The following is a 14,296-nucleotide window of genomic DNA, read 5'->3' as shown; positions in this document are numbered from 1 at the left end:
AATCTGGATTTGTTTGTTGTCTTTCACAACATTTGTTTGTTGTGCGTTTGGTGAGCACAGCTAAGTAAAGAGAAAGGCAGGAGCGGTCCAGAGAGTGAGAAGAGAAATGGAAAATCAGACTAAAGAAACAGATTTTAGGGAGCAACTTGACACGAGGAGGAAATGGAAGAAGGGGAAAATACATACACGCTCAGAAGCATGGACCAGAAAGAGGACCCCCATGGACCCCAACTACAGACAGCAATCAGGGCATTCACTGAGGGGTAGCTTTTGTCAGGAGGACCAGCTCCAATGGACAAATTAGTGCATTTTCTGGACACAGAGAAGCACGGCCTGCTGGCAGCACAGCAGAGAGGGCTTGAAGAGGCAGCCGGAGAATTTTAGAACCCAAGCAAAAGAGAAGAGAGAAAGAGATAAACAGGGGGCCAGATGCCACAGAAGCCCCCCATGGACACAGTGACTGAAACCATTCTACTTGGAACATCAGCTGAAATGTTCTGATATTTTTTCAATTTACTGATCTATAAAAATATACCTATAAGGTCTAATCAATTTCTGAATAAAATGCTTTTAACATCACGCAGAAACCTGATGAAATCAATATACATGTTTATGATAATAACCAATAGGTTGTTTTCTCTTCTCATTTCTCTTGAGTTAAACTATTTCTTTGAAAGAAACTAAGGGGCTGGAGTGATAGCACAGTGGGTAGGGCATTTGCCTTGCATGCGGCCGACCCGGGTTTGATTCCCAGCATCCCATATGGTCCCCTGAGCACCTGAGTGCATGAGCCAGAAGTGACCCCCGTGCATTGCCGGGTGTGACCCACAAAAATAAATAAATAAATAAATAATAAATAAATAAAGTAAGTAAGTAAGTAAGCTAGGGGGCAGGGAGATGACTCAAATGGGCTGAGGACATGCGTGTCGTGCATGAAACCCCAAGTTCAACCCCCAAACACAGCTGAGCACCCCCAGGTCTGCAAAGTATAGCCATGCCAACACCTGAGCATTGCCAGCTCTGAGCACTGAAAGCATCAGGCCAGTACCCCTGGGCTGAGCATCAGGGCAGGTTGTCTCAAGGGTCCTCAAAGACCAAAAGTGAACTGAGACAGAGCACTTTGAAAGCTGAAACCTGAGAGGGCAGGAGCAATAATAGAGTGGGTAGGGTGTTTGCCTTGCACGTGGCAGACCTGGGTTCAATCCTCCGCATTCCCATATGGTCCCCTGAGCACTACCAGGAGTAACTTCTGAATGCACAGCCAGGATAAACCCCTGAGCATCGCCGGGTATGGAAAGAAAGAAAGAAAAGAAAGAAGAAGAAAGAAAGAAGAAGAAAGAAAGAAAGAAAGAAAGAAAGAAAGGAAGAAGGAAGGAAGGAAGGAAGGAAGGAAGGAAGGAAGGAAGGAAGGAAGGAAGGAAGGAAGGAAGGAAGGAAGGAAGGAAGGAAGGAAGAAGGAAGAAAGGAAGAAAGAGAAAGAAAGAAAGAAAGAAAGAAAGAAAGAAGAAAGAAAGAAAGAAAGAAAGAAAGAAAGAAAGAAAGGAAGGAAGGAAGGAGGGAAGGAAGAAAGAGAAAGAAAGAAAGAAAGAAAGAAAGAAAGAAAGAAAAGAAAGAAAGAAAGAAAGAAAGAAAGAAAGAAAGAAAGAAAGAAAGAAAGGAGGGAAGGAGGGGAAGGAAGAAAGAAAGAAAGAAAGAAAGAAAGAAAGAAAGAAAGAAAGAAAGAAAGAAAGAAAGAAAGAAAGAAAGAAAGAAAGAAAGAAGAAAGAAAGAAAGAAAGAAAGAAAGAAAAGGATGAAAGCTGAAACCTGGAGGCAGCCTGAAAGGCATCTTTCTTCATCATCATTCTACTTCTGATCTCGGGACGTTCAAGGTCAACCTAAGATGGATTTGTTGGGGCTGGAGTGATAGCACAGCAGGGAGGGCATTTGCCTTGCACGCAGCCGACCCGGGTTCGATTTCCAGCTTCCCATATGGTCCCCTGAGCACCGCCAGGAGTAATTCCTGAGTGCAGAGCAAGGAGTAACCCCTGAGCATCACTGGGTGTGACCCAAAAAGCAAAAAAATGATGGATTTGTGAAGGGCCCCCATACAGGAGAAAGAGGAAACCCTGCCATTGGCAACCTGGCAGGTATTCTACCAAGTCAGCCAGAGGGAGAAAGGCAGATACTGTACGCAGAATCTAATGAAACAAAGAGGAGCAGACAGCACAAACGCCCTTTGATTCAGAGGACGCATGGGTGGATGGCAGAGGGGAAGTGGGTGGAGAAACAGGTCAGAGGGGTCAATTCTCTGAGGGAGGTGGGCCCTGCATATTTGGTGGGGACCCCAGCGAGTGCTGTTCAGAGTCTGGATGACAGCCTCTGAGACTCATGTCATGTCAGGCTGCGGGAACAGTCACAAGTGTTTGTTTTAAATAAGAGAGAAAGAATTACAATGGCCTGTTGCGTGTGTGCTGCTGCGGCTGTGCAGATTTAATGGTGCGTCTCTTCTCAGCAGCATCACGGGGAAGTGACCTGGCTGCTTTTCAAACAAAGAACGCAAAGCACCGCACCTCCAGATGTCACTCTCTGACACCCACTGGCTGCAGACCCAGGGGGAGCGGAAAAAGGAAAACAGGGATAAGTGTGGAAAGAAAAGATCCTGAAAGATCTCTCTTTAAACCAACACTGAAAGCGAAGCAGAACTGACCCAGGCGAGGACCAGCAGAGCAAACTCTCCACTCCCTCTCTGGCCTCAGACCGGGCACACTGGGTCGAGCAGACGTCAGAGACAGCTCAAAGCGATGAGCACATCCATCCCGAATCCCAGACACCATTTGGTCCTTTGAGCGCCACTCGGAGAAACCCCTGAGCACCAAGATGGGAATAACCACTGAGCACTGCTGGGCGTGACCAAGCCCACCTCAACCCTAAAATAAAATAAAACAAAATAAAATATCTAAGAGAACTGTCACTGTCACTGTCATCCCATTGCTTATAGATTTGCTTGAGAGGGTCTCCATTGTGAGACTTGTTGTCACTGTTTTTGGCATATCAAATACACCACGGGTAGCTTGCCAGGCTCTGTCGTAGGGGCGAGATACTCTGGGTAGCTTGCCAGGCTCTCCGAGAGGGACAGAGGACTCGAACCCAGGTTGGCCATGTGCAAGGCAAACACCCTACCCTCTGTGCTATCCCTCCAGTCCTTCTAAGAGAACAGAATAATAATTAACTTGTGTGTGAATGCTTCTGATCTCTCTAGGTCTCCAAACCTTTCTCTCTGAAGGCTCACAAAGGTGTGTGGCTGCAGACAGAAGACCCTAGGATTCCTTGCAGTCCTTGGCAACAAGTAAATGAAAGGTCTTGCTGGGGAAAGTTATCTAACTTGTAGAAATCTCTTCCCGCAAGCATAAAGCAAATAAAGGAGTGGTCCCTATTTTAAAGAAAAGTGCAGGGCCAGAGAGATTGTCCAGGGGTTAGCGTTTGAGTCATGAAAGCGTTCCACCTCTGTTAGAACCAAGTACTGCGTGGTCCCCCCTCGCCCCCCCCCCCCCCGCCAAGCATCACATTGAACTGCCACACAGGTTGAACAAAACTTTCTAGGAGGAGCCCCCAGGCCTCCTGAATACCACTTAGAACCCCCACCCCCACCTCAATAGAATAAAGTTGAAAGAATGTTTTGGGCCTGACTCCTTGAGGCAGCACTCAGGAAATGTTAACTGCTATTTTAAAAAGTATTGTTATTTCACACACATACAAACACATACACACACACACATGCACACACGCACGCACACACATGCACATGCACACACCCAATCTTGCAGTTAAGGGGACCCACGAATGGCCAACAATATCAGACTCTAAATACTGGAATTTTCCACTAGTTGAGTGGGGAGGAATCACTGTGAGAATTGAAGAACAGATTCGTGGAATCCTGCATTGGGTCCATGTCAAACTTTCCGGTCCTCTTTGCACCTTCGGAGGGGGTTTAATCCAGACTGGCTTTCATCCTGGGGCACACCAGGGGTCTCAGTCCACTGGCCCAAAGTTGGCTTCGACTTGTAGTGTGCATGGCTCCTGCATATTATGAATTACTTTGGATACCCAGATGATGGAGGTTGGGATCCTAAGAACACAGTCTGGGCTGAGGTTAAACCTCACCAATGTGGAGCTGGAGCGATAGTGTAGTGGGTAGAGCGTTGGTCTACCAACCCGGGTTCGATTCCCAGCATCCTATTATGTCCCCCCAGCACCACCAAGAGGAATTCCTGAGTGCAGAGCCAGGAGTAATCCCTGTGTATCGCTGAGTGTGACCCAAAAGCCAAAAAAAAAAAAAAAATTAAAAACCTCACTAATGAATAAATACAGGAACTAGCCAATCTAGCCAATGCTGTGTACTAAGTCCGAAGAAAGGCACTTTATTATTTCTATATAAAAAGTAACTAGTACTCAGCTAACCCAGATCCATCAAGGGGCCAGCCTTAAGGATCAAATTTATAACCATGGATAATTAGTACATCAATTATACGCTAATGGTCTTTTAAGGAGCTGGATAAAAACAATTATTCGGCTAAGCAGTTTAAATATTCCCTGTTAAACTATTCATTGCTGCTTTATTCATAAATAATACAAAGGTTAATTTCAGATCTGCCCAAGTAATCTGAACTGTAGCAAACTTCAAATGGAGGCCATACAAATTAATGAAGTGTGCTGCTGGAGCAACTACAAAAATAAGAGAGAAAGAGAAGAGGGGGAAAAAAGAGCTCAAGCCAGAGAAAGCTATCTTCAGCCAGGGCTTCTTCCATGCTCCAAATATCTGGACTACTCACAGCGGGTCGATTACAGCAAGCATCCTGTTCTCTGTAATGTAACCCCATCCCCACAAGATCTACATTAGAACACACACACACACACACACACACACACACACACACACACTCACACACACACAGTGCACGCACGCGAGTGCTGGAGAATAGTGAAGAGACGAACCACATTACATAGTGAAAGGGGAAGCCTCAGTTTCCCTGGCCAACTGCCAAGAACGGCTGCGTGACAGTTATAACTATCCTACATTCTGCATTTCCTGGATATCCATAAGGCAGTTTCCCAAGGCTAGACCCTAAAACAAATGGATAAATTATACCCCAGTTTTTGTTGCAGCTCACGGGAGGCTGGAAGCTAAAAAACAGGCTGTACCTAGGCAAATGGTCAAATATGAAGACTTAACTAAGAAGAATCATTGTATTACTGTCACTGTCATCCCGTTGCTCATTGATTTGCTCGAGTGGGCAACAGTAATGTCTCCATTGTAAGACTTGTTGTTACTGTTTTTGGCATATCGAATATGCCACGGGTAGCTTGCCAGGCTCTGCCATGCAGGCGGGATACTCTCAGTAGCTTGCTGGGCTCTCTGAGAGGGACGGAAGAGTCAAACCCAGGTTGGCTGCGTGCAAGGCAAATGCCCTACCCGCCGTGCTATCGCTCCAACACAACTAAGAAGAAATGTCTAAGAAATAGGACAGCTCCAACTATTCTAACTGCAGATTGTTTGCTCTATCTCAGAAACATCAAGTGGCCCTGAATGAACAGAATATCTGTGGGTAACAACTGGGAACCCTCTGATATTTGTCACTCAATTAGAGTCACATCACAAAGAATAGAAACAACCCATGTAGGTTAGAAACATATCACAAAGAACAGAAACAAACCCATGGATTTGGATAAAAGGAAACCCTCATGAACTGCTGATGGGAATGTTGCCTGGTCCATCCAGTTTGGTCAACAATATGGTCGCTTCTCAAAAAAATTAAGAATTAAGCTTCCATGTGACCCGGTAACCCCACTTCTGGACATCTACCCCAAGGGCCCAAAAGCTCTTCGGAAAAGAAATTTGCATTCCTAGGTTCATTGTTCAAGATAGCCAATATTTGGAAATAATCCATGTCCAAGAATAGATGACTAAATAAAGAAACAATGGTACATCTACACAGAGGACTACTATTTGGCTATCAGATGAAATCATGCAATTTGCTGTTACATCGATGGATCTGGAGACTATCATGATGAGTGACGTCAGAAGGAGAGAGACAGACACAGAATGATCCCTGTCATATGTGTAATACAAAGAAACATAGTAAAGAAACAAATGCCTAAAGGCAACTAAAACAGAGAAACGGTCTTTATTAGGATGCTTACCACTGAGGAAGGTTGAGAGATAGGGAAGAGAGAGGACTTGAGAGGGGACTCAGAGACCCCGGGGAAGGAAACAGACAGTCTGAGTGTGGGTCTAAAGCTGGAATGTCTTATGCATGAAACCTTACCATTAACAGTATTGTAAATCATGGCACCAAAATAAAATTATTTTTAAACACATACATGTGAAGGCCCACTCCCCTCCTACAATACTTAGCCTTGCTTAGCATCCATCAGCAGAGTCACTTTGGAAAAGCTTTTGCCAGTAGCTGTCAGCTGAACCAGATAACACCCATTCATGGGGATCAGTTGAAAAGTCAGAACTACTCCCACTCATTTATGGGGATCAGCCAAAAAAGCAGAATTACCCCTGCGTGAAGGCAGTGGAAGGTAACCACTGAACCAATCCAGGAAAAGGTCACCGGGGAGTGGCACAAGATGGTCAGGGAAGCCCCTTGCGTTTTCAGAGTATAAAAGGACCCTGGAAACAAGGGGAGGGGTCGCTCTCCTACTAGAGGGATCAACCTTGACCTGTCAGTGTTATAAACTCCGTACTTGTTGGACTTGTGCCAAATCAAATCTTATACTGCAGAGTTCATTGCTTTGCGTGCTCTTTTGGACAGTGGACCCTAACAACACACACACACACACACACACACACACACACACACACTCAATTTTCCTATAAAACTCTTATTTAACTTAGAGCCCTTTGCTAAGTTCCTTACAGTAGGTAGTTTCTTTATCCTCTGCTTTTCAATAAATCTTTTCTCTTGGTTTTTTAAAAAAAATTTGACTTTGGTTTGTTTTGGGGCCACACTTGGCAGTCCTCAGGGGTTACTCTTGGCTCTGCACTCAGGAGTCACTCCTGGCGGTGATCAGGGGACCATACGAGATACTGGGGGTCAAACCCGGGTCTGTCATGTGCAAGGCAAGCACCCTAACCACTGTCTTTGTTCCCCACAGATATTCTGTTCATTCATTTGTTTTCTCATAAATCCCCCCACCCTGCCTGCCACCCACCCCGTGAAGGAATTCTGTCAGGATTAAACTTCCATCTTTCCTTTCAAACAACTACAGCATAGGGAAGTTTACAGCATCATCAAAATGTTTCTCTTCCAAATTCTAAACCTGGACTAATTATGTCCTCAATATTGTCCTTCTTGAAAATATTAATGGGAATCATTAACCCACAGAGACCCACCACCCCTGTGTCAATAAGACTCGCTTGGAGTTTCGAGGAGGGTATCCTACCTATCTATGGCACCTAAGAAAATGATCTTTGTCCAGTGACAGAGCAACTGGAGAAAGTGGTAGAAGAGAAAAGGAGAGTTTGCTGGCTGAGTCCTTAGTGACTAGCACCTGTGTATAATCCACACCCTTCCCACCTCAGTGGGGAATTTAGGCCAGTGATTGCCTGGCTGGGCTGCATGTCTGTGTTCCCTCAGAGTCTAACAATTTTGAGGGCAGAGAAGAAGTCAAAATTACCTTTGAACTCTTCACAGCACAGACCTGACACTCAACAAAACCTGCTTGAATGAAACCAGTGTGACCTATGACCAAAGACAAAATTTCTCACATTGCAAATGTGAAAAAAGTACCAGGTAGGTCTAATCTCTCTGACCAAGGGTGGGAAGCAGACAGACTTGTCCCAAATATTTTGATCCTTAAAATTAATGAGGACCAGGGGCTGGAGCAATAGCACAGCGGGTAGGGCGTTTGCCTTGCATGCGACCAACCCGGGTTTGATTCCCAGCAATACATATGGTCCCCTGAGCACCGCCAGGAGTAATTCCTGAGTGCAGAGCCAGGAGTAACCCCTGTGCATCTCCGGGTGTGACCCAAAAAGCAAAAAAAAAAAAAAATGGCCCCCATTCAATGGTTCTGGAGATTTTGATTCATTGACCCAATGTGCCTTGGGATAAGCTCTCCCAGGGTACTGAGTTGTTGTTTGTTTCTGTTTGTTTGTTTGTTTCTTCCCTTTCTCATCACAGTCTCAGATACTCCAGGAAACTTACCTAACGTCCAGGCAAAGTAATACTTGGGCTTTGAGGCTTGCATGACGGCGTATAAGTAGCAGAGCCGGGTCAGAAAGTTGGATTTCTGGGAAAACTGCAGGTCAATCAGGCAGGTGACAGGAAAGGTCTTGGTGAGCGTCAGGAACAGGACAAGAGACACCAGCGTCAGGCAGAGTTTTTGCAGCACGGCTCCCTGGAGCAGGGGAGAGAGAGAGAGAGTCACCCACTCAGCGGGGCCGGAGTTCCATCCGGATAAAGTCCGAGATGCAGCTGCTCCAGCAGCTGCTTTGGCAAAGTGGCCTTCAAGGAAAAGGTCCCGGCTGCTTCCTCATGACCTGAAGGGAACTAGGGGCAGCAGCAGCACCCCTGAAAGGCAGAGCTCACCCCAACGAGCGCAGGGCTGGAGAGTCTTGAGAAAGGAAGCAAACATTCGCCAGCAGAGTCTGCCCACAACAGGGAGAAGGTGTGGCCATCCAAATCAGACAAGAAGGGGAGAACAAAGTTGGGGTGAGCAAACTTCCAGTGGGAAGGAAGAACCATTTCTGCATCTGGCACTGGCAGATGCCAGGACACAGGCCAGATTTGACAGCCAGAAGGATGCGACAGAATAACGCCCAGCCACCAGGCAGGCTGAACTCATGAAGTTTGCTGCAATGGGGACGGGACTGGAGGATCTTGTGCTGAGCGAAATAAGTTAGAAGGACAAGGACAAGAAACTGATGTTCTTACTAATGTGTGGCACCATGTAAGGGCAAGGCTTAGGAATGGCCGGTTGAAAAAGTGGGGAAAACACTGGACCATGACTACAGAAATAAAAATTTCACTGGATTGAACCACAGGAGGAGGAAGCAAGAAGAAGGGGGTGGAAGTAACTAACACAGAGGCCAGGGCAGGAGTCTTGGGTGCTCCCACAGTACAGAGGTAATGTGTCTGTATGGACCTAAACCTAAGATCCGACAGTACCAGAAGCATGGAGCCCAAATGGCAACCACTGAACTTAAAAATGTCACTTTCGGGGCTGAAGCAATAGCACAGTGGGTAGGGCGTTTGCCTTGCATGCAGCTGACCCAAATTTGATTCCCAGCATCCCATATGGTCTCCTGAGCACCGCCAGGAGTGATTCCTGAGTGTAGAACCAGGAGTAACCCCTGAGCATCGCCAGGTGTGACCCGAAAAGCAAAAAAAAAAAAAAAATGCCACTTTCAAACTACTTTCGGCACCCAGCGGTTTCTTGCAGAAATGCCTCTAGACTGTGAACTAAGCTACGGCCCTATGCCACCCCAGAGGAGAAGGGTTTTTCTCTCTCAGCCTTTCCTTTCCCCGGTGGCATGGTGACCGCCATCTTATAAGGCCCACTAAACACAGGTACGAGCTTGCAATGATACGACTTCTGGCAGAAATTTCTCTGGACTTAATTACTAAAATACCAGAAATCCAAAACCATGCGGCCACCAACCTCATATGCTCTTCATTCTCAGCAATGGAAAACAAATTATCAAATGATGCCTTTTCGACAGGTCTGATTGTTGGGGGGAGATTCCAAACAATGACAGTGAGTTTTCTGTTGAAATATTGAATGTAATCCAAGTAAAGAGAAAGTAAAATGAAAATCATCAGCCACACAGGCGGGGTGGGGGGGGTAGGATGGAAGGTATACTGGGGTTCTTGGTGGTGGAACATGTGCACTGGTGAAGGGATGAGTGTTTGATCATTGTATGACTGAGACTTAAGCCTGAAAACTTTGTAACTTTTCACATGGTGAGTCAATAAAAAATAAAATATTTTTTTAAATGCCACTTTCAAAGAAAGTGAGGCTTCAGAGCTGGGCTGAAGACATCTACATGTGTATTTTTTTTCCAGTTTTGGGCCACACCCAGCAACACTCTTGGGTTACTCCTGGATCTGCACTCAGGATTCACTTCTGGCACTGCTCAGGGGACCAGATGTGGGATACTGGGGATCGAAACTGGATTGGCCACATGCAAGGCAAGAGCCCTACATATGGTACTATTACTCTGGCTCCTAGGTGTATATTTATATATGATGGGGGGCTTGCCGGAAGCCACTCCAGATCGTGCACTCACCCAGTGGTTCCATGCAAGGGTCAGAGGAGGCAGAATTACTAAGATCCTGCAATGCCAGGGATGACCAGACTTTCCCTGGAAGTGAAACCCCTGCCCTGGAAGTGAAACCCCCTGTGACTTTGGTGGCTTCACTTCATATCTCTGATACTACAGAGTAGCCATGAAATGGTCACAGAATTAAAGCTCCCCACTTTTTAGAGAATGAACTCATCTTATTGCAATGTGAAGGGGGCGGAGGGGTAAGAAAAGCAACATTTACAAGGGGCCCAGCACAGAGCCTGGATCCAAGTGAGGACCCACCAGGCTCAACCTCCATGATGATGGTGCCATTGAGGGGACCCAGGAGTGGTGCCAGCTCCCGCCCATCTGCGTGCCTGTACCAACAGCTCGCTCACTTCTTCACTCTTTCTGGGCACAAACAATAACAGAGCTTCCTTGAGTGATGCTCAGATGGCTCAGTGATGTTCCAACCGAAAGCTCATAACACAAACAAGAACTGCTAAGATGGTTTGCTCTGGTGTCTGTGGCCCTGGGGGCATCACTCCTTGATTGCTCCAAGAGACCAGCTAGACCTGTGACCCTCAGCCGGCAGAGTAGCAGGAGCAGCTACTTCAAGACTCTCTGGAAACATGTCCTCAGTGAAAAATCCTTCCATGTGCAGATGCTAACTTTTTAAAAAAATTTTATTGAATCACCGTGAGATAGTTAGAAGCTTTCATGTTGGGTTACAATCTCACAATGATCAAACACCCATCTCTCCACCAGTGCACATTCCCCACCACCAATATCCCCGCATACCCCTGCTTTCCAACCCTCCCCCTGCCTCCATGGCAGACAATATTCCCCATACTCTCTCTATACTTTTGGGCATTATGGCTTGCAACACAGACACTGAGAGGTCATCATGTTTGGTCCATTATCACTTTCGGCACACATCTCCCATCCAAACTCCAGCCATCATTTTCTAGTGATCCCTTCTCTATTCCATCTGCCTTCTCCCCTCTGCTCATGAAGCAGGCTTCCAGCTATGGGGCAATCTCCCTGGCCCTTGTATCTACTGTCCTTGGGTGTCAGCCTCATGTGATGTTATTCTATACTCCACAAATGAGTGCAGTCCTTCTATGGCTGATGCTAACTTTTGCACACTTGTGTAAAACTGGCACTTATGAAATACTTCCATTCTCTTCATACCCCGCCTGACCTTCTTCCAGACTTCCTCACACTGTTTATATTAATTTCCCTTAAACATGGGCTATTTGATTTGGATAAAATCAACCTACTGTACAGTTCAACCTGTAGTCCTTAGGTGGACTGATCTGAGACTATAACATTCATGCTGAAAATAGTATTTCAAAAAGCAGCTGCAATGCTCTCCCAGCCAACAGAACACAGCTGCTGACATGCCGGATGGAGTTGGTGCCCTTGCAATGCATCAGTTCTGTCACTGAGAGCCATATCCAAGTCTTCGCTCTCTCCCCCTCCTTCTTACAGCATGTGGTTCTTTGTAGATAAATTCTTCTTCTTGAAAGCAAAAACACCCAAATTCGAATGCATTAACGTATTAAATTCAAATTAGTATAGTATAGACATATTGGCTGGCTGACTCCATGAATCAATCACTTTCATCTCTCAACAAGCAACTCAAATGAGCAGCACTCACCCAAACACAAAATCAATAGCCAGGCTGGCATGTTAAACAAATTGGGGTGGAGTGGGGATTTATTAGCCACTTTTTTTTTTCAGGTAAACTGAAAATTGATTTTTTAGCTAGAATGACATTAGTGAGAATGTTCTCTGGCAGCCAAGTTCAGTTGTCTGGAACTCTGAGTAATTCTTGTAACTCTTGACATCATAAAACTTACAGTGGGAGAAGGTTCTGGTAGGTTGTGGAAATCCTTCTGCTTCCAGTTCACCTCCAGCAACTTCATGTGTGTGTGCCTCCCCTCAATGAAGGCGACATAGTCTTTGAAATTGTTGCAAGGGCCAGCAATGACACTCATAAAGTTGAGAAGGTAGCTCAAGTATTCCAAAAAAGACGGCTTGACTCTGTGGAAACAAAGCAACACGTTGAAAAGCCTTTGACTTCCGGTTCCTGCTGGCAAATCAGCACAGTGTCAACAGCGGGGACTGTGTCTGTAGATGATTAAACATGATGCACCCTTTCCTTTGTCTGCTTCTAGGAAAATTCACCTAAGAGAGAAGGCAAAGGATTTGGCTCAGAGATGCGGTGTGAGTGGTGCTCCCTGGAGCCCTCTGCCAGTGCTCCCTGCTATACACAGGGGACCCCAAGGCAACTCTGAGACCTGGAAATGCTTTTGTACACCCCCCCACACCCCCAGCCTTCTCACCTACAAAAGAAAACAGCAGCACACACACACACACACACACACACACACACACGCACGCACACACACACACACACACACACACACACACACACACAAAGATAGAGGCTGGAAACCGAGCCTACTGTGAGTTAACAGCATGCTCTCAAAGAAGAAAACTCCAACGCGCCAAAATAAACACAAACCAAATGATGGGTGGGGCCGGTTCCCGCACCACCCACAATAGATCTCTTGTCTGCTTGGGCCTCTGGCACCAGGTCCGGTACAGCAGTGGCGGTTGGTGGCAGGGGAAATGGTTCTGCAGAAATCGGGTCGGGCGGGAGGCGTCTCATAGCATTTTAGGATGTACGCTCTTCCGACACGTGGAGTCAGCTTCCTAAAATGCCATTGCTCCCCAGGGCCTGGCTGAGGCCCTCACACTTACACCCCCCCAAAAAATTCTGCACCAACCACTGGATGGAGGGGCTTCCCCACTGGTCCCCCACTGCTGCCAAATCCCAATTCCTTACGAAAGAATGAAGGCTTCTTTACCAACTGCCATCCCCCTCTTGTCCTGGTTCCCTCTGACAAGGGACGGTCCAGGGGGGCTTCTCTGCCATGGTTCCAGCTCTCTCCCCAATGTGTTGTCCCGTGGTATTTTCACCCCCGCCCCAATGCTGTTCTACTCAACACAGCCTCCCTCTCTCCCTAGCAGCCAGCAGCTCTTCCTTCTGCACCATCAGCCCTTCCCTGTCCTCTCCTGCCCCAGCCCAGACACATCCCTCCAGCTGACTTCTGATTCCTCATCTGCCAGCATTTCATCCTACCAACCACCACTGGCAATTGTTTCTGGAGGACCCCAGACACACGTCCAGTGAAAAAAAAAAAAAAAAAAAAAGATTCTTGAAGTACACAGCTCCAGTCAAGGAAACTGCAAAACTAATAAAATTACAGAGTCATTTGCTTTTTTGGCCCAGCAGGCCCACTTCTGGGAATCTGTGCTCCAGCCTTATCCAAACCCATTTAAGGACAGGATTATTCATCGCTTACCACGAGGAAAAGCCCCAGAGGGGTAAAACCAGCCAAGTGTCTATCCAGAGCAGATCTGTTAACTCAGCATCCACGCCGGGGAGTTAATACACAGATAGGACCAATAAGGATGCTCTTGGGCACCGAGACACCAAGGGCGAGAAGGAGAGTTTGGTCTGAACTCACGTTATGGCCAGGCGCTGCTGCTCGGCAGACAGCTCTTCGGCTCTTCGGCCTAAACCTACACCAAGGAAAATAATTAGAAATCAGACACTTGAACGGATGCTGAGCACGAGAAAGCAATTGCTTCCCCTTCCAATTTCACCCAGGGCCCCTGTTTTTCACGCTCCCAAATGCACTGGACCCAAGGAAGGGCCGGCCCCAGTGAAGGTACGAGGGATGAGTCTCTACAGGTTCCTAAGAAGTGGGGAGAATGGAAACATGATTCCTCTTGCATTCTGGGAGCATGAGAGCCTGAGCTGAAACTACAGGGACTACAACACTTCCCCGGCACACAGCAGACCCGAGCACTGTGTATGGTCCTCTGAGGACTACCAGAAGTGATCCTTGAGCACAGAGCCACGAGTGAGCCCTGAGCACTGCCAGGTGAGGCACAAAAACTATATGTATATATTTATATATATGTAAATTACTGTATCACTGCC

General features: G+C 46.7%; 1 protein-coding gene across 1 annotated transcript in view; it reads right to left on the bottom strand.

Annotated features, from left to right (window-relative positions):
- The window catches only part of MBOAT1 (membrane bound O-acyltransferase domain containing 1), a 112,339-nt gene that overhangs the window by 14,108 nt on the left and 83,935 nt on the right, over positions 1-14,296 (bottom strand). The window contains exons 6-8 of the mRNA XM_004613937.2: positions 13,818-13,872; positions 12,141-12,324; positions 8,195-8,387 (exon numbers count right to left, since the gene is read on the bottom strand). Of these exons, the coding sequence (XP_004613994.2) occupies positions 8,195-8,387; positions 12,141-12,324; positions 13,818-13,872 (432 nt within the window). The remainder of the gene's footprint in view (positions 1-8,194; positions 8,388-12,140; positions 12,325-13,817; positions 13,873-14,296) is intronic.

The sequence above is a fragment of the Sorex araneus genome, chromosome 2 (assembly GCF_027595985.1).
Source record: "Sorex araneus isolate mSorAra2 chromosome 2, mSorAra2.pri, whole genome shotgun sequence".
NCBI classification, from domain to species: Eukaryota; Metazoa; Chordata; class Mammalia; order Eulipotyphla; family Soricidae; genus Sorex; species Sorex araneus.
The sequence above is the reverse complement of the archived record's forward strand: the minus strand, read 5'-3'. Positions and strand labels throughout refer to the sequence as shown.